Here is a 26526-nt window from a genome sequence, read left to right as displayed (position 1 = left end):
CAGAGAGTTTCTGAACAAGGAGATGGAGGTATTATTAAATGGGCAAGCTGATTTGGGGAGTATGGAAATAAACACAGTATATTAAATAGTATATCAGATCTAAATAAAGTGCTTTTGAAAGCTGCAGACATCTGCCTACCCATAAAAAATTCACCATAGTAGAAGAATGTAGCATAAAAGTGTTGTATTCTCTGCTTCTCCAAGTGATGAAGCTGTTCCCTGTGGATATGCTTTCACATCTTACACACTGCTGTGTACATATATTCAAGTTCCCTAGCATACACATTTTAAAATCTAACAAAAAAAAGTCATTAGGATTCAGAAACACATCCCCAGGTGCAGAAAGAGATCACCAAGAACCAACTTACAGCTCACATACTAAGCAACTGACACGCAGAATATCTATTTGGAAACATAAATGTTTCATTAGTAGCATCATGTTGTGAGTGTTCATTCATCCCTCTATTGTTTTTACTCAGCCTTTCAAGTAAATACTCCTTCTTCCTACCCCACTTTTCTACTTCTCTCTATCCAGGCCAGGAAAGGATATAAATGATTTCTTTTTTCTTTTTCTTCTTTTTTTTCCCCCATTCTATCACTCTCTTACCAAAACAAAACAAGACAGAGAGAAACAGAGAATACCATGAAGGTGGACTGATTCTTTATAAAGCAGGTCATACGGACACGAGAGCTCTTTGTAAAAGAGGACTTCATCTTGTGAGAAGATCAAAAGTAAAAGAGTAATAATACTGAATCAGAATAGAAAAATGTAATTAAAAAATAAGAAGCTTGGAGATAAGAAAGAGTTGAAAAGTTTTAGTGAAGAAACACTGCAACAAAACAATGTTTCTGATCAAAAACGAAGGACCTGCTAACAGGGAAGAACCTTAATAGGTCTCTCGCATACATACGTACTCACAGAGAAATATGACTTTTTATGCCAATGCAGTGTGAAATTAAAAGCTTACATGAAGTTTTTGAAATGCACTGAAAATAAACAAACCTTTAAGGTATTCTTTCTGCACGTGTCTAGGTCTTCCTCTGTGTCCCTCAGCAGAGCAGCGCCCCAGGGCACCAACACGTGCCTTAGGTCCCTTCCAACACCACGGCCAAAGGGGCTTGGAGAACTCTGCTGCCAAACTGCCTTCTCCTGGGGTAAGCAAAGCCCACCCAGAGCCCCAAATCCAAGGAGACAAAGGACTCCTGGACTTTGCAGAACCCCCTCAGCACAGACTGCAACAGAATCTTAGGGCCTGTATTTCAGGTGCATTCAAGGTTGGGGCAAATAACATTAAGTTAATACTAAGAGACAGCCATCAAACCCCACCCAGTCATCTCAGACTCCATGTGCTCCTCTCTGTCCACCAGATTTAATAGAAAAAAAAAATAGTCATGCAGCTACTAACCTTGTCAGTTCCTCCTGCAGCTGAGCATGGTCAGGTGGGAAGAATTTTACCACAAACTTTACGACAACGTGCTTCGGTCCTAGGGGAAATGTCAAAGGAACTTAGTGAACATCAGTAACACACTGGCCAAATTTTATTACACAGAATGATGTACAAGGCATGATTCATGGAACCTGTAGTGCATGCATAAAGGCTAACCTCCCATCCTTTGTTAGTATTTGGGTTATTTAGAGACTGCACAATAAAATTTACACACAATAAAAGAGAACAGTAACTTGGTGGAGGGATATATTATGTGTGTCTACCTTCCTTGCTTCAGAACAGGAGGGAGCTAAAATACCCTCTATTTTTCAAGTCCCCTAGCAAATTAACATTTCTATTTTAACAGCAGCACGTTTGTTCTGATTCAAAAGTACAACCAGTGCAAAAGGACCAATGCACCTCTCACAAGAGAGAGAGGTGCCAGGGCATACACTCAAACTAATATGACCAGAGAGGCACATAGGAAAACTTAAACTCAGTGGCAAAGATCAATAAAAGAACTTTGCTGATATTTGACACAGGAACAAAATCACCAAAAACTTTCCGCTTCACTTCTACTCTTCCCAGAGCTGACGGCTATTTACAAATTCCTTTTGGCTCCTGCCACCCACCACAACTTTCCCTGATGCCCCCAACCCGTTTCCCTCTTCTTGGTCTCACACAGTTCCAAGTTCCACAGAAATGACCCAGAGAGCAGTAACACATTTGTTAGCTCCTTCCCAGCAATAATGTCTTTCTGTTATTTTCCTTTTTTTCTTTTCCTGATTACTGTTACCTTCTGGTGGTGTGTGCTTCCTTTAATCCTTCTTTTACTGCATGCTTTTTTTTCCTCTACAAAACTGTTTCCTCCATTGCTACCCCTGCGTCTCCTAGTGACTGACTAAACCTCTGCCTCCTACTGGGTCAGCCACTTCATATGTTAATGTGACATAATTTCACAGCACGCTCAATAAATCTTTTAAGGACAGAACAGAAACAAAAAATAATGCAAACAAAATTCAGTGAAGAAAGTTGAGAAGATAAGGATCCCAGTTGACAGAGTCCTCATTTATTCAAGCACTCTCAGACTGACAAAATAAATGACAGCAAGGAAGTACTTACTTCTAATCTGTTTCATAACAGGCTTCAAAAGATCAAGCCACACCTGAAAACAAACGAAGGTGGTGTTATTATCCCTTAAACTACCAATTGCAACTGAATATTTTTTATTGTGCTACTTAGATTTTCATTTACTTATTTATTTTTTCCAGTGTCGTCATCATGCTGTCCCTAATTATATATAGTGGATTTTCTCCCCAAAATTCTGGAAGATGCTCAGGAAACAGCACTGTTAATAGGTGGTCACTGTGGCACAGCTTTTGAAGCGGTACAAATTCAGAGAGCTGAATAGTCTCAGATACCAACAAGAACAGCATGTTTGGTCAGGAACCATTCATTTTGTGCCAGGAACAACTGAAATAAGGAGTTCAGAAAAAGACAATCCAATACTGTCATTGTGGTTCTCACTCAAATTAATTTTGAGCAAGGCAAGTGAAAAGGGCTGGTGCTTTACTTTGATCTGGGAATGCTGGGCAAACAGAGAAATTAGAAGGTGGGTTTTGGGGTCCCAACAGGTCCCACCATGATGCCTGCGCACAAATGTAGAGCTCCCTTGCTTCGTCCCGTGGGGATAAAGGAATGTCACCACCACCAGCTTGAGGGGGAATGTCCGTGCAGGCCAAGGACGAGACAGACACATTGCAAGTGCAGGCGGGAGGAAGCTTATTTTATGGCCGCGTAACATCTTCTGTTTTCTATAGACTGGGAAGCTCAGGTCTAGGCTTTCTTAATTGGGGGCACTGTAACTTCTGCATATGGTTTACATCAATCTGGTTTTTAACAACCCATTTTTTAGCACGGAATGTGGGTCTTTCTATTGCCTTTCAAAAGAGAAGCAGTGAGTGGAAGTACAGTTCCCAGAGCCCACCCCCCCCATTCTGCAGCCTCAGTCAGAAGGGACTGGGCAAAACATTATGGAGAGCTGAGGGGCAATCACATACAAGGTAAGAGCCAGACGACTTGGAGGGCCTGGAGAGCTGTGACAGCTCACAGTCCTCAGCTGGTACCTATGTCCAAGACCTATGTCCAAGATTTTTGCTTTGTTATCTCACTAAATTGCACGGAGTCTCCCTTGGAGACATTTGGAATTTGCAGAGGAAGATCCAACAACCGTCACAAAGGTTAAAGCCATTAAAAAACAAATTAACCGAGTCTTCCTCTGGAAAAATAATATGTATTGAAACGAATACAACCTTTGACCTTTAATAATTTTAGATTATGCAGAGACTGAAACATACTCAAAATATCCATTTTAGAAAAGCACCTGAGAAGGCAGACAGGAACAGGCACACATTGCTGCTGTAACTGTTCCAATACTGTTTGCTATTTTAATCATTATGAGTGCTTCCAATTAGCAAAGACTTCACATTCCTGTCCTTTCACACTCACTAATGTTTCTCAATGGAATTCTTTTTATGTTTCTCAGCCTAAGAAAGTTGGTGGGTTTTTTTTCCTTGTCAGAAGGGCTAAAGAAACTTGGTTATCCAAGAATAGGAACACAGTGTTTATCACACATTAAACTGGCTCTGACAGTTTTTGGCATTTCAGTAAAACTGTTCTGTTTCAGAAAGTTGGCATGCACATTATCTGCAACAAAGGTCAGGGTCTTTGCCAAGTTTAGTGGGGAAAAAAATAATCTTGCATATGAAACGGCCAGTTTACAAGAATATGGGAGTAATTTTACTGACACTAAAAAAAAAAAAAATAAGCAACACAAAACTAACAACCTTGTCTCTCTCCAGGAGTTTATGATACAGCGTGAGCGCACAGGTGCATCATTCCTTTCTCCACTTTCCCAATCATCCTACAAGCCAGTTTCAGCACCCTTGACCAGACTGCTGGATTCTAGAAATGTGTGTATTCCATGTGTGTAGGGAGGAAGGTGTGGCAAAATGAAGACCTCTCTACTATCACCAAACCAAATCAATAAAAACTTATGCATCAGGGAGGTTTAGATGGGATATTAGGAAAAAAAACTTCTTCATGGAAAGGGTTGTCAGGCACTGGAACAGGCTGCCCAGGAAAGTGGTAGAGTCACCATCCCTGGAGCTGTTTAAAAGATGCATAGATGACATTCTTAGGGACATGGTTTAAAGATGGACTTATCCAGTTGGACTAAATCTTAAAGGTCTTTTCTAACCAAAATGATTCTATGAATTTATGATTCTATAACAATCACACTGCATCTAAACATAGCCAATCTGAGACTGGTTTATAAGCTGGAAATGAAAAAAAAAATGTGAGAGTTCAATTAAGATTAATGTTTTCAGTTTTCTCTGGAACTACAAAGGCTAAATTTATTTTTTCTTTTTTGATGAAGTCTGGCTTTCTGTGACAGTGACCAGATTGCAGCAGCTGGAGAACTGGGGCAGACATCAAGTGTGACGAAACTCTGTGAAACCCCAGGCTTGGCAGCAGCGCCTCATTTCTCCTTGTCCAGCAGGAAGTGCAGCTCTCAGACCCTCCGCATCCATCTCCTGCGCAGACCTTGTCTGCTGCAAGCACAGCGCACTTGCACGTATACAGCTGCCACACACCTTGACATATAACTATCAAAATGTCAGATATGAGGTTTGGAGTCTTGCATGTTGAAACAAACAGCTAAGAATATATGAGTTAATGTACATATGATTACATCCAAACAAATAGTTTCAAAATATGTATTTTTCCTTTTGTATTGTGCTCTACATTGGAAAACCAACTCATTCTTTTCACATGATGTGAATGTAAGATATGCAGGTGTGTTTCATTCCTCAGACACAGCATTAACTGCATTATTTTTTTTTTTTTTAATTTGCACATTATGATCATCATAAAGCTCAGAAAGTTTTAAGTCCCACAGGAACATTCACCTCAACTGCATCATATAAACTGAAGTGTAAACCTTAGTCTCAGAGTGCCGTTCCACATTGAAAAGGCAATTCGTAATAAAATCTCCCGCATCAGAGTTTCTGTGAGTTGTTTTTAGGTGGCCAAAGGCGTTACTTCAACTTAATCTCAACATTTGTGGGGCAAAACTGACTATTATGTGGGCAAGATTTGGGGATCTCCTCCTTTTTCAGAAGCAAAGGTTGGAACAACCAGCAGGAACAAGGACCGGTGATGACAAACAGTTGGCTAATATTTTCTTTTGCAAGAGAAGGGGCCAGGCGAGTTACCATGCTTGATGCAGGACAGCATTTTCCTTCAGGTCAAACTGGCAACAGCCTTATGGGGTTTTCTTCCATCTTCCTCTTCATCAGAGCCCTGGCTCCCCCACTGTGATCATCTGGACACATTTCCAGCCCATCAATTCCTGCCACTGCAAGGGGCTCAGGCACTGGCAGCACCTCAATCTCTCCCGTGTTCTGTTCTGCCTCAAGCAAATAAACCATTTTTTTTTCACAAGACTGAAAACTGTTAGTTTACTCCAGGTCTCTGAGCAAAACACAGAAGGTCATCTATTTGAAACTTAATGACCTGTGAAGTCGAGAAGGTTGATCAAATCACCTTCTCTATTTTCTAGAAGACTCAAAGCAACTGTATATACACAAGATGTAAGGATTTGTTTCAGCTTTACATGCAAACATACATCAGGAATGTCAGTATGTCATTATTAACATGGCTACACCAACCCTCTGTTGTAACAGTTCTGTACAGCTGCACTGTTTTGAAGATTTAAGCTCTCAAGTTACCTAAAGCACCAGCCAAGGACATCTGGCAGAAGATGAACTTCCTAGTAAACTGTGTTTTATGTAAATCCAGGAGCAAACTGTGAAGCAGATGACTCTTGAAGATCGATGTCCATTTTTCAAAATTTCCTCTTTAATTATGGTTAGCCTGAAGTTTTATGACCGTTAGTGTTCATTTTTAGTGCCTATATGTAAGCCTACTTTAAGGCATGACAACAGATTACTGTAGCAGCAGATAAATCCTCTTTTGCCTTTTGTTAAGAAATATTGCCTCTTACAGAAATTTCACATAGATACACAGAAAATAGATTTTGTTCTGAATTGCCACAAGTCATCTCCTTTAGGCTTCTGGTGCAGAATTAACTTGAAAAGGCAAGAAATCCAGTATACACCAGGAAGTACTGGTCAAACAATCCAGATAACTAGCAGACATGCCAGTCAGTCATACAGTAAATCCGAAGCAAAACAAACGTCAGAAAGAAAGTCATTAGAGGCTGAGAAGTCATTAGCCTTTAGCTTTCTCTGCTACATGATACTGTTTCCACCACAGGAGCATGTGGGCAATGCCTGAATGTTGCTGGCAGCTGATCTCAGGGTCTAAAGTGTCAGGACCAGGACACCTGCCTACGCCACACAGCTCCCCAGACATGACTTTCAGCAATTTCTTTGGATATTTTTTGTTTTGCTTTCTTTTTTATTAACCTTGTTACATTTTATTTATCCATTTTCTTTCCCCACAATGTTTTCCATGGAACTGCGTGACAATCATTGCAACTTTTGTGTCTGCAGAGAAAGATTATTTCCACATTCCTCATTAAGCAGGACTATAAAATCAGAGCTGAAACTCTGCAACAGTTCAGCCTTTGGCTTCTCTACTACAACTGATAAAGATAAAATGCATTTCCAACTTGTGTCTGAATTGGCTGCTACTTTCAACACAAATGAAATCTGACAGGAGTGATCAAGAATGATCAAACATTTCTTCAACTCCAGCAGGCAAGGACAATTTTTTTAAAAAGGCCTTTTTTCTTTTGGACATTGAGGATTAAGTATACCTTATAAGTAAGGAGCAGAAGGAGAGAATCAAAAGTGTATGTAGATGAAAACCAGATGAAAATTAATGTTTTTTTACATACCATCATCTTTTTATGATCTGGAAATTCAAGGCCAAAATAGTCGCCCTCAACAAGGTTCAGGTGGTTGCAAACAGCATCATGCAAAACTTTCCCCGGAGCTCTTTGCTGAAGAAGAAAACAAAGCCTAGGGTTACAAAAATGCTTTTAATTAGTGGCAGAAAAATTATTATGCTAAGAAATTGTCCTGCAAACGCCACTGTCAAAACTGTTTACAAAATCAGTGGATAGTCCAACCATACCCACAGGGCAATTGACAATAATTACACTAGTTTTAAAGCTACAGAAAATATCCATCCATCCCTGGATGGTAGCTCAGAATCCATCTTCAGCGCATTTTTGAGGCAAGAAATACCAAGAAATAGAAGAGATAGAAAAGGGGGACTTGGGATATAATTTTCTTATGTTTGCCAAGGATAATTTCTACTGAGCATTTCACAAGATAAATATTTCATCCCATGGCCCTGCAAGACATGTCCAGTGGTGCTATGTACCTCTGTGTACAACATACCAAAACCAGAACATTCACCGACAGATGTGTCATACAGACCACAAGGATCTGAGGGTTTGCTAGACACTGCTTAATACAAAACAGGCTCAAGTCCTGGGTTTGGACTTCATCTGCTTTTCTCCTGAGCCTCCTGGCTGAGAGGCACTGAGGCTGGTCAAGGCCCCTCTCTGCCACCCTAACAGAGTTGTCAAGTAATTTGGAGGAGTCAGGATGAAGCATTTCTTTCCACACACAGAAAGCCTTCCCTCTATGAGGACCAGATGTTCTAGCCCAATATTAGCTCCCAGAGCCGCTGCTTTGCTGATTGTAAGGATTCTTCTCATCAGCATATCAGTTAAATCCACACCTGCAGCAAATACTGTAAATTACAGCTCACCAGCAAGTCTTCAGCAAAAAATTGCTGTTTCTGTATAAAAAGGCCAATCACTGAAATAGAATATTTTTTCCTTGGACAAATACACCTATTTTAACTCAAGAGGCCCTGAAACACATATCTCGACTCACTTCAGAACAAATAATAACCCATTAAACTGCACAAACTTCAATGTTACAAGAGACCCATCACAGCCCGGTCAAGTGACCTTGCACTTAACCTACAGATTGGCCCTTTCTCTTTCTGCCCAGTAAATAATTACTAGAGCAAAACAAAACAGCAGTAACCAAGTGAAGAAAAGAAAACCATTAGAGGCAGGCACAGTCCAGCTGATCTGGCTCAAACCCGAGCTTGAGCCAGGTCCCAGCATCTCCAGGCAGTGCCTGTACCACCAGGCTACTTGTGAGTGGGCAACTGCTCAACCCCACCTCTTCCCAGATCATAGAATCACAGAATGTCCTGAGTTGGAAGGGACTCACAAGGATCAACGAGTCCAACTCCTGTCCCTGCACAGGACAACCCCACAGTTCACACCATGTGTCTGAGGGCTTGTCCAGTCTCTTCTTGAACACTGTCAGGCTTGGGGCCGTGACACCTCCCTGGGGAGCCTGTTCCAGTGCTGCACCACCCTCTGGGGGAAGAACCTTTTCCTCATGTCCAACCTAAACCTCCCCTGGCACAACTTCCTGACATTCCCTTGGGTTTTGTCATTGGTCACTAAAGAGAAGAGATCAGCACCTGCCCCTCCTCCTCCCCTGGTGAGGAAGCTGCAGCCGCCACGAGGTCTCCCCTCAGTCTCCTCTTCTCCAGGCTGAACAAACCAAGTGACTTCAGCCACTCCTCTCTAAGCAGTTTGGTCTCTGTTTCACTGGGATATCAAACAACAAATCCTCAGGGTTTTTTCCACCTAGGGCAATACCTGGTTTCCAGCCACGACCCTAAGTACAAAGCATCTTTCCAAAGGCAATTTATCTAACATTATCTAATATGAATTGTGCAAAGTAAATACCCAGTAGCAAGGCTTACACTGGAGAAATTAAAGGGGTGAGGTTTTTCAAGGGAAGATGCAGGATCTATGTGGCACAGTGGCACTGTGACCCTGGTGGTGCAGGACATGATGACCGAACCCTTCGAGGCTGGCTGGTTTTATAAGTTGGAAGGGAAAAGCCAAGCTCACCTCCCCAGGAACTTGCTGAGCAGGTTTTTGCCCAACATATTCCCAGTTCCTCTAACAGATCTATGCCACCAGGAAGCAATGTTCACTTATTTTATTAACCGTTTGCTAATGTTAGCAGTAGCAACCATTACCCTCAGGAACGCTGTCAGATAAAAGATCAAGAATGATCGCAGACAGGAATACTAATTTTTTAAAGCTTTCATCATAACCAACCTTGCAGTAACTAAAGTAATTCATACCAAAATGCCAAATAAGAAGTTACAGAGAGGGCAAGGAAAAAAAAAAGACATCTATTTTTCTAGACAGAGCACTTCTGATCTGATGTAATGCCATCCAAAATAATTCTCAAGTATAAATCTATTTCAATATACTAACTTAACATTCTCCAGCTTCATTAAACTGAAAGCAACTCGAATCACCACCACCCAGCCCTCACCAGCCATCGTGCCTCATGTTTCAGTTCTAACAGAAAGCTACTCATGTTTTCCACTCCATCTATCGCTGTACATAACCACATTCATACATACACCGTCTCTTAATGAAAGAGCTTCCCAGTAAGTGCATTTCATTGAAGGCAACAGAATAATATTTAAAAGACATTAAATTGAGTGTAATAATGATATTAGTTTACTGCTCCAAAAGCACACCTACAAATGATTTAGAAACTTCAGGCAAATGCTCCCACTCCCAGACTAGTCTCAAGCCTCCTCAGTCTGGCTGGGGCTAACAGAGAGCAGAAGCACATGTTTAACACAGCAGCAAGAGCCAGAGGATATTTGCTTTCATTCACATGCACAACCAGAAAAAAAGAAACATGCCTGTGCCTACATACATATATGTCTTACTAAAGTACCTGATGGACTCCTGTCTGACAAAGACCAAATTTCATCATTCTGCCCAGGTCAAAAAAGGTGCCTCTAGGAGCATGGAGATTTTTGATCAACAGAAAACTAAGAGAGAGAGACCACCTGTGCCATGACACCACCCAGGGTCAGCTGAAGAGAACAAGCCTGTCTGATCTCAGACCATGAGTAAAAGCAGCTGATTAAGACCTGCTGAGTACTTTCATGAAGTTTTTTTCTTATATGCATTCAGATGGTGGAATGGTAGTCTTGTAGCATTTATGTCACTTGGCATTTTCTCTGAAGTATGCCTCAGTAACACAAAATGCTTCTTACTCAAGTATTTGTAAATAAGATTATTATTCTAAACTTGTCTTAGCTTTGATCAGTCTACCTCAAAATAAAATCTGACGGTTTATTCAAGGGTGACACTGTGCATATAAAATCTGCTGAGGTTTATAGCCTGATGACACTCTGGTCTTGCAGGACCAGAAGGAGAAGCACAACATCCACAAAAGCAGGAACACCCTGGTCTCACAGAGATGCTGTTCAGTGCAGTTCCATGACATCCTTACTAAAAAATTTAAACACAATAAATTAAAATCTCAGTCCGCTGGGTATGGAAGCAAACCAGCAGTCACTCAGGACATGGCAAACACGAGCTGACAGAGAAAGCATTCAGCAACGAGTGTGCCGTACCGATGACATCATGCGAAGCCATCAGTTGTGTCTGACTGGAACGTGGTTACAAGGCCTACAGGATAAATCAAGTTTTCCCCAGAACTTGGAAGACATTTTCCGACCATCCAGTGCGGCCCTGCTGCCGTGCTTCAGACAGTAAAGCCAAGGCAGCTTCATCAGCTCCTGTCCCACTCATGTCCCATGAGCCACAGCTTGGCTGGTTTCCCTGCTCCACAACAGCATGGTTCTGATCCACAGGAGCTCCCCAACAGAGCTGGGGAAAGGCTGCACTGCAGGGCTTTTCACTGCTACGGTGAGGGAGTACAGGCCATTTCCCGTTACATGACCACCACGAATGACAAGGTCACCAGCATGGCCAAACGTGGAGGATGTGCGAAAGGAGAGGCAGCAGACCTATCACTTGCTCTCCTTGAGCATCATCGGAATGAGAGCTCACACCAGGGAGGGGAAAAAGTCAAAGGAAGAAAATGAGGCACGCAAGTGGGACATTGATGTGAAGGCTGGTGGCAAGCCTATACCTCCAGACCAGGAGGGCAGGGTATACTGGTGGCCTACAGCTGGGGGAAGGTCACATGCAACACCCAAAAGCTGGGAAGCAGCTGCAGTGGGTGACAGTCAGTCCCCTGCTCCTGTTGCTGTTGACAGCCAAATTCTTGCTTAATCACAGAAGAAATATTGCAGCCCTAGAGGTCAATTCTTACCCCAAAATAACTGAGCACACTGGCAATGAGCTTTTCCTCAGCAATACAGTTGTACTCCTGGTGACAAGGGGCGCAGACATCTGTATTAGAGGGTTCACTTCAGATGAGATCAATCACAACCACACTGACGGCAAGGAATTATTATTATTCTCTCGAGGTGGTATTTAGTTACACTAAAATAACATTACAAATTTATTGCAGTGAAAAGAAGCGCACTGATTCCCAGCTACACGTCCTTATTGCTTAATGCATATTGAACTGGCCCTTCATTTAGCTCTGTGAAATCACATTTTAAAAGTCACTTTACATTTTCAGGGAACGTCAGGCCACTAAGTTCTAAATTATGAATAATGCGCATCACCACATATAGCTGAAAGCTATGAAGGTACCCAGGCAGAGCAGCCTGCTTTACACGCACTATGCATTCTACATTTGCTGTCTGCTCATTATTTCAGTCCTACTCAATTCACCCGCCCTCTACTTCCACCAAAATCCAAAACAGTATGTTGCTTATGATCTTCCAGTGGCGAATATTCTAGCAATCGCCAATCATTAAAAAAACCACAGAATCACAGAATGTTTGGGATTGGAAGGGACCTCGAAAGATCATCTAGTCCAATCCCCCTGCCGGAGCAGGAACACCTAGATGAGGTTACACAGGAATGTGTCCAGGCGGGTTTTGAATGTCTTCAGATAAGGAGACTCCACAACCCCCCTGGGCAGCCTGTTCCAGTGCTCTGGCACCCTCACTGAGAAGAAGTTTCTTCTCAAATTTAAGTGGAACCTTTTGTGTTACAGTTTGTACCTATTAGCCATTGTCTTATCATTGGTTGTCACCGAGAAGAGCCTGGCTCCATCCTCGTGACACTCACCCTTTATATACCTGTAAACATTAATGACGTCACTCCTCAGTCTCCTCTTCTCCAAGCTAAAGAGACCTCCCTCTACATACTTGTTTAGACCATTCTTTGGCACAAACTGTAATACAGATTGGAAAAAAAAAGAAAAGACAGTGCATAGCAGTATCTGGAATATGTCCGGGATGTTAAAGGAAGTAGGTTGGCACACATTCCCCCACCCTCCCAGTTAATTTAGCAATTATTTCATTAGCCATCTACAAGAAGAAAAAAAAAAGTGTCTGTTTTAGTATCAAATAGTGATTATACTTTTGTTTTATTGTCCAGCCAACTAATCTCAGATCCCAGATTGAACAGATCTTTGATTGAAAGGTTTTTGTTCATTTGTTTGTTTTCACATTACTCAGCAGTAGTACCATGTTAAAATAAGGCGCAATACTTTCTTCTGAACATCTGAAGAATATAAGCCCCATCAGTGTTTTGGCCAAACTAAGAGACAGCTTTATGTGGCAGCACAGACTACTCTGTTTTCCATCCCTTCTTCCTCAAAACTGCTGCAAATGGGTCAGAAAAATGTTGGTTCCTTTTTAATTACACTTCATTGTGCATTTGTAACAGCTGATAAGGAGTGAAAATAATTCCTTTACATTAATCAAAACGAAAAAGGTACATCCATCATTCACACCTGTCGCAATACAGAGGCAGACATTTCTTCCACTAATGTCCTGTTCCTATCACATTCTGGGTGCTCAAAAACGAAATATGGCAATTTGATCATGCTATTTTACAAATACTTAAATATACAAAGTTTAAATTTTTATTTGTTCTTTCACAGGTAATCACCCATAAAACCTGTTGTACTTCATATCATTCTGACTCCCGAATTATTTTTATGCTCCAGTTTAACAACTGCATTGAAATGATAGTGAAAACTTCATCCAGTATTTTCATTATTATTTCTGAAGTCACATACAGCTGTAATCAATACTAAAAATAACAACCCCTCATTCTTCACAGCATAAATTTTCGCAGTTATTCAAAGCTGTCAAAAATTATATATGTATCTACAGCTCTGAAAGGAAAGAAAATCAACCAACAAGTGTTCGTGATAAGCAAATAGTATAAAAAGAACCTCAAAGATGAGACTGAGCAACAGGGTTCTTAAACAAATAACATTGCCAGAAATTTATACTTCAAAGGAGGCTTGAAAACTACTCACAGGAGAACAATGCTGTCAGCATCTGAAGACAATTTTCATATTTTAAACAGTTCTCCTTTCTGGCGTAAAGTGAAATGCATAATTCATATTTAGCAAAAGTCTATTGCTCGAAGGGTGGGATTAAAAGCAAGAAGCACTGATCTGAGTGTTGTTGCTCTGAACCTACCACTGCCAAGACACTTGGAGATCCTCTGCCCTTTTTCTCCTCTCCTCCCTTTCAAAGTGCAGGTGTTAATCCTATAGGAAGGGATTAGGTAACTATAAAAATAGCCTTAGACCATAAAGATAGCTCTTACACCTGAGCTCACTAGTTTTTACTTTGCTGTTCAGCTGAGACTGGGTAGTTAGAAAGCCTTGCAAGAAGAGTGATTTGTCACCCTTATGTACCTAGCCAAAGCAAAGAGGAGAAGTGACACCTTTAAACAGCAGCCACACACTTCAACCATGACTTTCAAGTCTGCAGATCCCCAAACTGTACCTACAGCTACCAGGTGTCCACCCTGTTTGGAGGGAGGGTGCAGAAGAGGCAAATTTTCACAGTTATCTAAAGGCACCTCATTCCTTTGAAGATATTTTCCATTTGAATGTAGCTGAAGGCTCTACTCCTGGCATGTATCCCGTGTTCTTTTGCACAGACTGCGCACATACCACCAAAGGCAGGATCGAGGCCAAATGCTGAAAGAGAATAAGTCTCTTATACTGCCTTAAAAACAGGCAATTGATCATCTGCTGTGTGTGTACAATAAGACTATTTAGTGTTCCCTTCTTTCAAGATTTCAGTGGACTGCTTTCCCACTTTACACTCACCACATAAGCTGTATTCCCTTTAATGCCACTGCTTGCCTTCCACAGTCTCTGATGTACAGTTTTACACTTCACTTGATTTTGGTGGTGGTTTGTTGTTTGTTTGTCTGTTTTTTTAATTTAAACAGTGTTATTGTAAGATATGGCACTTTTTACTCCATTTGTGGTTAACTCCAAACACCTGCCCTCAAAAAAAGATGCAGCAGCAGAGTTACACTTCTCCCTCCTTCCTATCACCTATGACAAACAAGACTTCAAAAATGACCATTTTAGCTGTGTGATTGCTAACCAAAAATTAACACAGCAAACAATTATTGAGACAAAAATACAAAGAGAAAATTTTTCATAACCATCTCATTTGCTTGCACTTCTAGCACCTTCTCCAAAAGCAACTTGCAGTTTTCTACATTTGCGCACACACACAGATCTGTTATTGCAACCATGCTCTTGGATTTCTGATCAAAACAAACTAGTCTATGTCAAAATATTTTCTAAAGTAGGGAAAAGCAGAAGGATTGCTCTGAGTAGATGTTCAACTCCTTTCCAATGCCCAAAATCAACTTTACTAGAAATAGCCAACAGTAAAATTCAGGCAAAAATTAAATACTTATCAGGAAAAGAAATAAGCAAATAATCCTCTTTAATAGTGTGGAAAGAAAAGAAAAACTAGAAAAGCTGATGTAAAGTTTTGTGATGAGGCTATTTTCAGTAAAGCTTGGTTAAACAACTTCTTACGGCAGAGTTGGACTAACACAAAATTCAGCCACAGTAAACCCTCAGGTAACTGGACATCTCCATAATTACAGAACAGTAAAGCTACTGGAATTGGAAGCTCTGCTTCGTCTCTTTTCACTTGGCTCCTAAAATCATGGCTTTGTAATGTAATGGGCAAACACCACCCATACTGTATTATAAATGCCATTTCAATGTGCAAGTGAGGAAATAAGAAAGGAAAAGGGATGGACTGAGCACCTTCAGAGCTGAGCCTTTCATACCACAGATTAACCTGTCATCTTCAGGTGCAAAGATTCAATCATTTGATTTCTTTGCAGTTCATGTAAATGCAAACTGATACGAACACTGGTTTTATTTCCCATCTCTAAATTACTCAAATTTCTACTTGACAAGGAGTTTGTTTCTGCAGAGCCAGCAGCAACCACCACAAAGCCAGTGGAGCCCTTTGTAAGAAAGAGGCAGAAAGGGGAAAGGGGAAGGGGAAAGGGGAAGAAAGGGGCAGATCCTTGTAGGCCAGAGAATTTCCTCCTCGGGGAGCTGTAGGGACAAAATCTCACAGGAGGATTTATTTCGCACATCCATCCAACCGTCATCAATGCCAAAGGAAATCTGGAACTTCTCATCAGCTAAACACCATGAACAGACCAAAAAACATTCAGCCTTTGGTCACTATAGTCTAAGTATACATCTGTTTGTTACAAAATGTTATATATCGTGAAAGACATTAATAAAACCCTTCGTGTTTAGTTTCATGGTTCACTGGTTCCTTTAGGTGTATTTACAACATTTTAACTAGCTGATCTCTAACTCTGTTAGAAAGAACAACTGACTTTGTCTTAACTTTTCTATATTGATTTTAAAAACCCCTACATTTAACACATATGCACATAAAATCACTTCATCAACTTAAAAGGGATACTCTGATCCACTCTGCTGATGAATTAAGCTGAGAAACTTTATTGTTGTCTGCCTAAAAATCCTCTAAGAAGTTGTCCCAAAGGTGACAATGTGCGCTGTCACATGCAATGCAAGTGCTGATCTCAGCAGCTCCCAAAAAAACCCTAATCCCCCAAAAAACATCAAACTGCAACAACAGGTCTCCACAGAAGCTAATTATTCCTCCTGGGGGAAAAACAAACAAGCAAACTCCAAACCAAAATCAATCAAACACAAAAAAACCCCACCAAACAAAACCAACACCACAAACAAAAATAACAAATAAACAAAACCACACCACCTTGTTTCTTGTAGTACAACCATTACTGTTAGAGTCTTTCGGATGGGTGTAAAACATTTGTGGGAAATTGGTAGTGGCAGAGTGAGTCTTTTTAAATAACTGTTTAAGGCTGCCAGAATTTCATACAGCAACCATTCAGTTCTTGGAGATTTCCAGCAGGAGACTCTTGCCAGAACCACTGCTACTAAAACAAAATTACTTTCCTTGAACCTTATTTCAAATGCACAGTGAGGACAAGAAAAATGAGGCATTAAAAGAACAATGAGAAAACTTACTAAAAATACGTCATCTCACTCCCCAAATTAGTTCCTGCGCATGCTGAGTCCTCTCTGCCTAATTTTACTGGCAAAACTACAAAGTGGTTTGTGGCTGTTCTTTATCCTGTTAGCAAGGCAAACATCCACTGCTGGAAGAGACTATTTTCCTTTCTGAAGAGTATCAGCTACACGACATATTACAGCTTCAGAACCTTGATACTGAATGGCGATGACTTGCAAGAACCAGGGCCGGCCCCTCATGAATTTCAGGTCTCTGAGTTGAGTTGCAGGGCAGATGCATAAAACAGCGCTTTCCTCATGACAAACTACTTTGCAAATCAGCAGGTAGGAAAAACAGAAGGCAACAATACTTTTTTGCTAAACGGCTTTTCTAAAACCAGGTGCACGCTAAAAAAACTTCCCTGAAAAGCTATGTCTTGCTGAGAGGTGCGGGAAGGAGTCTCCCCAAAGCCATCACAACTACGACACCAAAACCCTAAGTGGAGAACCAGGGATGTCAGCAGGCACCACTCTGACAAAGATTACCTCTGAATTACCTAGGTTGAATTGACAACCAGGGGGTGTAACTGGGCAGATGTCTCCATCTGGCATAAACCCAGCCTGTGTACGGTGGGCACCAGCTTTGGAAAACACACCACAAGGCTTGTTTTCAGGAACGAGATGGGAGCTTGATGTGGAGCTGGTAGAACCTCATTTTTCAGAACTTTTTCCTCTACAGAAAGCTGTTTTATTGAAGCTCAACTGTGGAACTAAGTATATACCTGTCAAATAGATGTTGATATTACTTTCCCTCCCTGTGAGCAAAAAACTGAATGAGTTTAACCCCCGGCCTTGGTGCTATTTAGCAGCACACTGTGCTCCTTGTTTCTTGGGAAGAGCTGCAACTGAGGCTCAGAACACTCATTAAAAATACCTCAGATTGAATTTCATAGCCCACAACTTTTGAAAAAGGATATAATGGCACCATTCAGTGTAATTCAGCAGCACAGCAGCCAGCGCGTCATTAGGGATGGAAACCCCAATCTCTCTGACACCCCCACCCTTTGCCTCCTACTTTACCACTCTCTGTTTCAAGGCAAAAACCATCTAACCACCTTTTAAGGTTTTCTTTTTTTTTTTAACATTAAGTAGCGCTTGAGAAGAAAATAAAATCGTTCCATGACTCAGACAACTTTCTTCTCTGCTGTTTTCTTTGCCTGCTCATTTTTCCTAATTTTGATTAACCATAAGCAAACACTTCACTAGAATGAAGGAGCAGGCAATTCTAAAGTCATCAAATGTGAAAACAGAGCCCCTTCCATGCAGACTGGAAACACGAGAATATAGAGTGTTATGACTACATGGGAGTTATTAACTACAAAACCAGACTGAGATGCAAAGTGGTCATTTACTATTTTTATTTGGCTAATTTTTTTTTTTAGCCATGATTCCAGTAAAACCCTTTGAAGAAATCATTTGAATGCAAGAACTCTGAAACCTGGGCGGGGGGGAGGGGGGCGGAACAGGAAAAAGAGAGAGATGTTCAGGCAAAATATTAAATCCTAAGTCTAAAGCAAAATCAAATGTAACAGGCAAAAGCTTCTGATAATCCCTGTTCAGCCCTGCATCAGTCTCAACACAACTATTAATCTGAGCAAGAACTTCACCATTCAGGATTGTATGCCCTGTGCTTTTTACTTTATTAGGGAAAGGACAGCACATTTTAACAACAGGATACAGAACTTTTCATGGCCAGATTGCTAAATTGAAATGAAGCCTCAGATGAAGCCTTCAGTCTGTGACTGCTGCTAACCTGTAATATATTCAAATCACACCCTAAACTCCTGTCTTCAGCCACACCACGGCTCCAGCAGGATCTAGTGCTCCTATAGCAGCAATGCGAGGTGGGGTAAGGAAGGCAACATTGCATGAAATTTCAAGAATTAAGGGTTTCTGTAGAATCATAAAACCACTTTGGTTGGAAGAGACCCTCAGGATCATCAAGTCCAACTGTAACCTAACTCTGTCACTAAATCATGTCCCTAAAAACCTCGTCTAAACACCTTTTAAACACCTCCAGGGATGGTGACTCCAGCACTTCCCTGGGCAGCCTGTTCCAATGCCTGACAACCCTGTATGTGAAGAAATTTTTCCTAATATCTAATCTGAACTACCCCTGGCGCAACTTGAGGCCATTTCCCCTTGTCCTATCACTTGTTACTCGGGAGAAGAGACCAACCCCGTCCACGCTACAACCTCCTTTCAGGTAGTTGTAGATAGTGATAAGGTCTCCCCTCAGCCTCCTTTTCTCCAGGCTAGGATATGTTTCGTACCAACCAGTCTTACAAAACCAACATGGCCTGGCTAAGGAAAAGCTCAGCTGTAGCATCCTACAATTACTCCAGATTGATGTGGAGCAACTCTGTATTTTCTGTGTGAAACTGAAACAGACATGATCCTGAGTTAATTCCTAATGAGTAAAATTCATACCCACAAAATGTTTTTGAGGAAACACAACCCGTAAACGCAAAACATGAGACTCAAAAGCTGCATCGCCTTTAGGTACCCAAAAGGCAGAAGTTTTGCGTTGTTTGTTTGGGGTTTTTTTTGCCAGTCAGGTTCCCAATACACAAGAGTTTCTTGTCTGGTCGTGTAAGATCTGTCACCAACCTGACAGACTCAAACAGCTTAGTAACCTTTGTGCCATGGAAATTTAGAAAAATGTATTCAACATTTCTCTAAGCAGCCTCAAAAGACCTTAAGCCTGAATACACTGGGAATCTGAACTGTCTTGTTAACATGTCAAGACAGACACAGGAGAAAAAAGTGAGAACTGTCTATACACTTATGGGATTTGTAAGGGAAGGTCCAAGTTCTATGTTTTGTGTGTCACCGTGAAGTGCTGCCTTTTTGGTGGGACACAAATGAGAGCGAATGAAGAATAAGGAGAACTGGTGTAGTGGGTGTTACAATAATGGTTGCTTCTACTGAAAGATTTCAGAGGCACCTTGCAGTGATGTAGTCGAGTCACATTTTCAAGGAAAGGGAAAAAAATAAACACCTCCCATTTTAATAAAGCTACACGGTGTTTCAGAATGATCCTTGGGAGCTTTTCTGCTTGTTCTTTGCAGCCTGCCTACAACTCACAGTGGCTCCTAACACAGCAGAAACTTAGAAAAATTCAGCCATAAATCATCCCAGGTCTCTAAAAGACGAATCTGTCTCTGGATTGTAAAAGCCTGATGAATGGTTACACTGGCAAACAGCACGTAACTGCAGCACAGAGAAGTGGCGCTGGTGTGCGCTGGAGGAACAGTGGCTTAGCCTCCAGTCACTTCAAAATCCAAAGCTGCTGGGACTGGCCCATATGTTGAATCCAGCATTAAACAGCAAAGCAGCACAGACAGAGCAGAGATCTGCTTATACATTTGTGGCAAAACAGGGAAAGAAGGGATTTGTGCTCGTATCTGTGGGGCGGGGGGAGGTGGAGGAAAGGCCGGCAGGACTTCTAAGCTGCACGTGATTTCATCTGTTCACAGCATGTGGTATGAGCTGAGCAAAAAGCCTCTCATCCCTCTCCAGAGAGCTGCCTCCTCACTGTCAGTGAGGTCTTACTCTTAGTTGAACTCAGGACATTTAACTTTGGTCTTATTTCCCACCCCTTTCGGCCTATGTGTGTGCATATATGTGCGTGCATATATACGTGTGTACCATACAGAAGTATGTACCATACTTCAGAGGAAGATAGTTTACGCCCTTCTGCTTCATCGCTCCTTTAACCACACAAAACATTCATGCTAAAGGGATTCCTAAGAGATCTGCTTTCTGTCACTCAGATAGAGGCCTCGAATACCAAAGGAAAGCAAGACCATGTTATTTTCACAAGTACATTAACACAGCCTCTGAAACACAACTTTTACAGCTTCTATTTTGTTTTAACATGCAACGCTGATTTCTTTGATGCTGTGCTTAAAATGCATTGTACAGACTTAGTTACTGTGATTTGGGTTTTGGACAGAATTGTTAAAATAAATCTTTAGGCACAGCAGATTTACAAAGGCAAATGAGCCACTCAACTGTTTTTTCTTAACGCCAAAGTGCTGTATTAGATACCACTTTGATATAGATGGGCTTTATCAGCAGCCACAGCCTTCATGGGAAACAAGCGTTCTCTGTTCAGGATACGTCAAAGAGAAGTCTTTGGGGATGTGCCATCAAAAGTCAAACATCAGGCTGACACAATGAGACTTTTTGGACCACATTTTCAGTCTTAGGTTGAATTCCTCCAGAAGGAGAATTTTACTTCATTTAACTTTGAGGATAACGTGTGTAACTGCAAAAGGATTTGATTTTATCAATTTGTGTTGTGTTGGTTTTTTTTTTTTACTTAGTGCTTAAAACCAAGTCCTTATGTGCTGAAAGATGACATTTTAAATCTGTATAATAATTTTAAATTTACATCTACAATACGCTTTATTCAGTGTTAATATTCAGGTAATTTCCAGATTGCTGGGATATGCAATAGTGAGACCTTTATTTACAATGTAACAGCATAACTGGATGCTACAAGTGATTATTACCAAGATGTCATTTGAGTATATCAATAAAGATTGCCACAGAATTATTATCTATCAGGGTTTGAGCAAATTGTCAGAAACAAACTGCTCCATCTTCTGCTTTTTATTTTAAGGGTAAGTCTAAATTAATCACACCTATCTATAAGCACTTATTTGAGGTGTCTAAGGCAGAAGAGTAGTTTTCCCATATTCCTGTCTAATCAACAGAGGGGAGACAAATGCTTTCAGACTACCAGTCAGTCAACCTAAAACCTGAATCATCTGGGAGGCAGCCCCTCTTTCTCCACTTTTTTATAAACTGGAGTAACTACCGCTAGCATAAATGTCTTGCTGAAAGACAGTTTAACGTGGAAATATACTCTTTACAATATTTAACTTTAAAAAGAAAAAAAAAAAAAGGACTTAAAAACCCTTACAATATAGAGAGGTTCATGTTTAGTTAAAACAGAATTTTGGCTCCTACAAGAAGACATTCCAGAAAACAGCCAAAATAAAAGCAGAGTGTCCCCACTCTCTCCTTAGATGGGCTTCTAAAACTCCTGAACAGAAAGCAAAGGGAGATAAAACTAAGGTAATCAACGTGTGGAGGCAGCGCACGGCTTGCTGAAGGTGCCTCCAGACGGAGATGGAGCCAGGGGAAGGACGGCTGCACCTGGAACACCCAGAATTCATCACCCATCGGCTACCGCCTTCCTGAGAGCAACTACCCCCTGCTGGCCAGGCATATACGCTGGAAAAGCAATGGGCTCCCACACAGCAGAAAGAGCCCATCTGCTCAGCACTGCACTGATGAGATCAGATCTGCCAAAGCACTGAAAAGGATGACTTTTTTTTTCTAGGAACGGTTTTAACAGGATATAGAAGCCATACAATAAACTTCAGATATCAACAGCCCCTCCTGGTTAAGTGTTAATTGTTTAAAAGACCACAAATATCTGGAGATAAAAGCTAGCAGAATGTTGCTTAGAATTTACCACTGATCATCCCTTATATTAATTGGCTTATCATAAAGTTGCTCCAGATTTTTTTTTCCTCCCAAATTGAAAGAGACTTGGGTACTTGTTATAAGACAATAAATATCCTTCATCCTTGCATAGTTAAAAAATGTTTGTTATCCATGTTCTCAACAACCCTCCAGTGAAGCCCCGGGCCAGCATATACACATACTTTAGTCACCTCCACTGAAATACTACCTTGTTACCAGCTTCAGAAATCATCTTTATTCACCATAATTTACTAAGAGAAGTCGGAGTACCCTGTCAGACTCAGAATACGTCTCCATAGGGAAAGAACTGCATACCAAAGGCCACAAGGGCACTGAACCATGATTACTGCTCACACATTTTTTGTAGTGGCCTTTCACTCAGTTTTCATCACAATGTCTCCTAATGCTTGACAAAGGACACCAAGTGACTAAACCAGGGAGAGCCATAACCCTGATTTGGCACTAAGGAGCCACTACCATCAGCTCTTGCTTTTTTAGACGGTAAATATTCAGTAAATTGGGGGCTAAAATTACGCACAGAATCACTGAATGTTAGGGACTGGAAGGGACCTCGAAAGATCATCTAGTCCAATCCCCCTGCTGGAGCAGGAACACCTAGGTGAGGTCGCACAGGAACATGTCCAGGTGGGTTTTGAATGTCTCCAGAGAAGGAGACTCCACAACCCCCCTGGGCAGCCTGTTCCAGTGCTCTGGCACCCTCACTGAGAAGAATTTACCTCTCATATTTAAGTGGAACCTTTTGTGTTCCAGTTTGTACCCATTACCCATTGTCTTATCATTGGTTGTCACCGAGAAGAGCCTGGCTTCATCCTCATGACACTCATCCTTTACATATTTATAAACATTAATAAGGTCACCCCGCAGTCTCCTCTTCCCCAAGCTAAAGAGACCCAGCTCCCTCAGCCTTTCCTCCACTCCCTTCATCATCTTCGTGGCTCTGCACTAGACTCTCTCCAGCAGTTCCCTGTCCTTCTGGAACTGAGGGACCCAGAACTGGACACAATATTCCAGGTGTGGTCTCACCAGGGCAGAGTAGAGGCGAAGGAGAACCTCTCTCGACCTGCTAACCACCCCCCTTCTAATACACCCCAGGATGCCACTGGCCTTCCTGGCCACAAGGGCACAGTGCTGGCTCATGGTCATCCTGCCGTCCACCAGGACCCCCAGGTCCCCTTCCCCTACACTGCTCTCTAACAGGTCATTCCCCAACTTATACTGGAGCCTGTGGTTGTTCCTGCCCAGGTGCAAGACTTTCCCTTGTTATATTTCATTTAATTTTTCCCTGCCCAACTCTCCAGCCTGTCCAGGTCTCTGGATGGCAGCACAGCCTTCTGGTGTGTCAGCCTCTCCTCCCAGCTTGGTGTCATCAGCAAACTTGCTGACAGTGCACTCTGTTCCCTTGGTACTGAACAGCTGGAGACATCCTGTCTACTGCCGCAGATCAAACAAGATCTTGGCCAGGAGAATGGCATAGGCTTTGCAAGATGAAAAAGACTGTGGAGCCATGTGTCACTGGCATCCTGTTGGCTTTTTAATTCTTAACAGCTCATCAGTACTCCTTGGCAGATTCATAAAAGCTGAGCGAAGGCAGCAAGTGTCTAGTCCTGGTGAGGGACTCCTGCATAGCACATGCTGGGGGAGTTGAGGAGCTTGGCCATCATGCCCCAGGGAGGCCTGAGACCGGGGGACCAAACAAAGTGCTGCCATCCAGAGATCATGACAAGAAAAACAGTCTTTATGTTTGCAGTAAAGTAACAGGTCTAAAGCCAGGCTGAGGAAGTGCAAAGATTAGCAAATACAGAAGTCTGTCATCACTGGAATTTACATCTAATCACCTCTGATAATACCAAAATTTTAAAAAGTAATCAATATATATTATGGGTACTTACAGCACAGACAATTTGCCCCAAGAACAAAGTGAGGTTTACTCAGGGATAGTACGATACAGAGAGCTTAGACCCACGACTAGTGTCGTGTGCGGCTTTCACCCGTGGGGCCATTGTACCTGGACAAAGTCTTTGCCTTGGAGAGGACTAGTACATGTCTTCAAAACAAAACAAAACAAAACCAAAACAACAACAACAAACAGCAAATACCAGCAGCCAGCACCTCCTGTTGCTCCCATGTGTTGGCATGTGCCTACAGCCACAAGCTGCCCCTGCCTTCTCTCTGCAGCCTCCAGGGAAAGGGAAAAGGGCTGAAAAAAAGCATGTTATCCAAAACAGAAATTTGATTCCTTCCATCCAACGTATCATAACTGTAAGCAGACTGTGAAAAATTAAGGCCATTAAAAAGTGAGTTATGATCATCACAGTCAGAAACATTCAGAAGGCGCACACTTCCTTGGCAAATGTAAAGTGCCAACACCAAAACTGGGTGTTCTCCACCTCTAGGTACATACTAACCAGAAGACGTGTTTTTATGTTATTTACTAGGATGGATATTTTCCATCATGACCCTCAGAGCCTTGCTTGGGTTGATATTCATTGCTTTTTAACGGCTATTAAGCATCCAGTTGGCCTGGACTTCCTTAACATCAAAAGGAAAGAAATGGCACTTCCAGAGAAAAACTCGGGCCAGCCAAAACTGAACAGACAAACTTGGCCTTCATCTCACTGCTACTTTGCTTCTCCCTCTGGATTACTCAATCTTTAACATGGCGATGTGCTTATTTCTTGTTATCATTAACATTCATGAGGTATTTTGTCTACTGTGCTGTTAGGAAACAGATAAGTGCTTACACAAAATATACTGCACATATTAGTTGACTTCATCAGCATATTTTAAACAGTCTCCCTAAACTGAATTCAAATGACTAAACTACAAAGGCAAACATTTCCTAATAAAACAAAAATGTAATTCATACCCATTAAGCAGCTCTCACCAACAGCTGTTCAAGGATATCCTGACATTAAATCAAATATTTAAGGAAGGGTTTATATTTCTTTTTGAATGATGCTGAATGTATCTGGACATGTGCCCTTGCTGGAGATTTATAATTAGGGTTAGCATTACACTGAGTAATTTTAAAAGCTTGAGAAATCACAAGATCTGTTGAGGTCATTTCTCTGACATCACATGTGGATCCAATACCGAACATAAAAATTCCACAGACCACATGTTTGCTGATGTGCAAAAAGCCATTCATGCTGAAAGCAGCAGAGACTTAAACTTGCCCCATCAACTACACTTCAACAAAAGCATGAACAACCCTCTTCCACACCTGACAATTACCACCAAGAGAGGACACTATTAAAATCCATTTAATTCCTCATAACTGCTGGCAACAGTGTCTCCAGATGTCCCTAAATATGCTTTTAACTAAGGAAAAAAGGGCATTAAAAGCTTTTTAGTCAGGGCTAAGCTGTAGGGCAAGCAGTGGGCTTGCGCAGAGTGCTTCCACAGCTGTGCTGGTGGCCATGGTGGAGTTCAACTTGCCCAACTTCGACTACCTAGAAGTTACATGTTTAGACTAAGCTCATTGCAGTCTGACAAGCGAGAATACTCATTCCATCTGGAGACAGATTATCACATACCCAGCTTGAACTGCCCAACAGAGGCAGCTCTCATTCCACTGAGAACTGGAGGAGCTTTTCCTGCTTCCTGCAAATCTGATGTTCAAACAACTAAAATCAGATGAGATCAATCTTACAACAAAACTTTAGCACAGGGAAGATTTTATGGTCAGCAATACTTTTTGCTTGCAATTTTTCCACATGCTTGAGGTAGGATACACACAGCATTTTTTCTTGGGGGAAAAGGAGCAAACAGAAGAAAGATATATTCTTATAAAGCTGTATATTTGTTTTAAGCAAGATAATGGTCTTGAAGCAGCTTAAGAAGACAACAGCAGAAAAAAACAGAAATAAAGAAGGTAGCATAGAGGACGTATAACCAGGGGGACAGATCCCCAAAGTGGAAGTACAGCACAGTCTATGAGAAACAGCAAAACCCTCTGTTTCCCAAATGTGTTGCCCAACACTTAAAAATGAGAATTACAAGCAAAATGTAAGTCCTATGTTTTCTCATAATAAAAATAACCGATTCCATTCAATATCATGATGTAGCCTATATTGAAAAGGAGCTGCAGTAAATTTGTTACCTAAACACAAACACCAAGCAATTTTCCACATCTAGAGCATTGATGAAAGGAAACTCAAGACTCAACAACACAACAT

General features: G+C 41.5%; 1 protein-coding gene across 4 annotated transcripts in view; it reads right to left on the bottom strand.

Annotated features, from left to right (window-relative positions):
- Positions 1–26526, bottom strand: part of FARP1 (FERM, ARH/RhoGEF and pleckstrin domain protein 1) — a 225339-nt gene that overhangs the window by 65878 nt on the left and 132935 nt on the right. For all 4 annotated transcript variants that reach the window (XM_065057309.1, XM_065057313.1, XM_065057321.1 and 1 more), the window contains exons 3-5: positions 7354–7458; positions 2550–2592; positions 1407–1485 (exon numbers count right to left, since the gene is read on the bottom strand). In XM_065057309.1, the coding sequence (XP_064913381.1) occupies positions 1407–1485; positions 2550–2592; positions 7354–7458 (227 nt within the window). The remainder of the gene's footprint in view (positions 1–1406; positions 1486–2549; positions 2593–7353; positions 7459–26526) is intronic.

Source organism: Columba livia, chromosome 1, assembly GCF_036013475.1.
Source record: "Columba livia isolate bColLiv1 breed racing homer chromosome 1, bColLiv1.pat.W.v2, whole genome shotgun sequence".
NCBI classification, from domain to species: domain Eukaryota; kingdom Metazoa; phylum Chordata; class Aves; order Columbiformes; family Columbidae; genus Columba; species Columba livia.
Note: the sequence above shows the minus strand (reverse complement) of the source record. Positions and strands in the feature narration are given on the sequence as shown.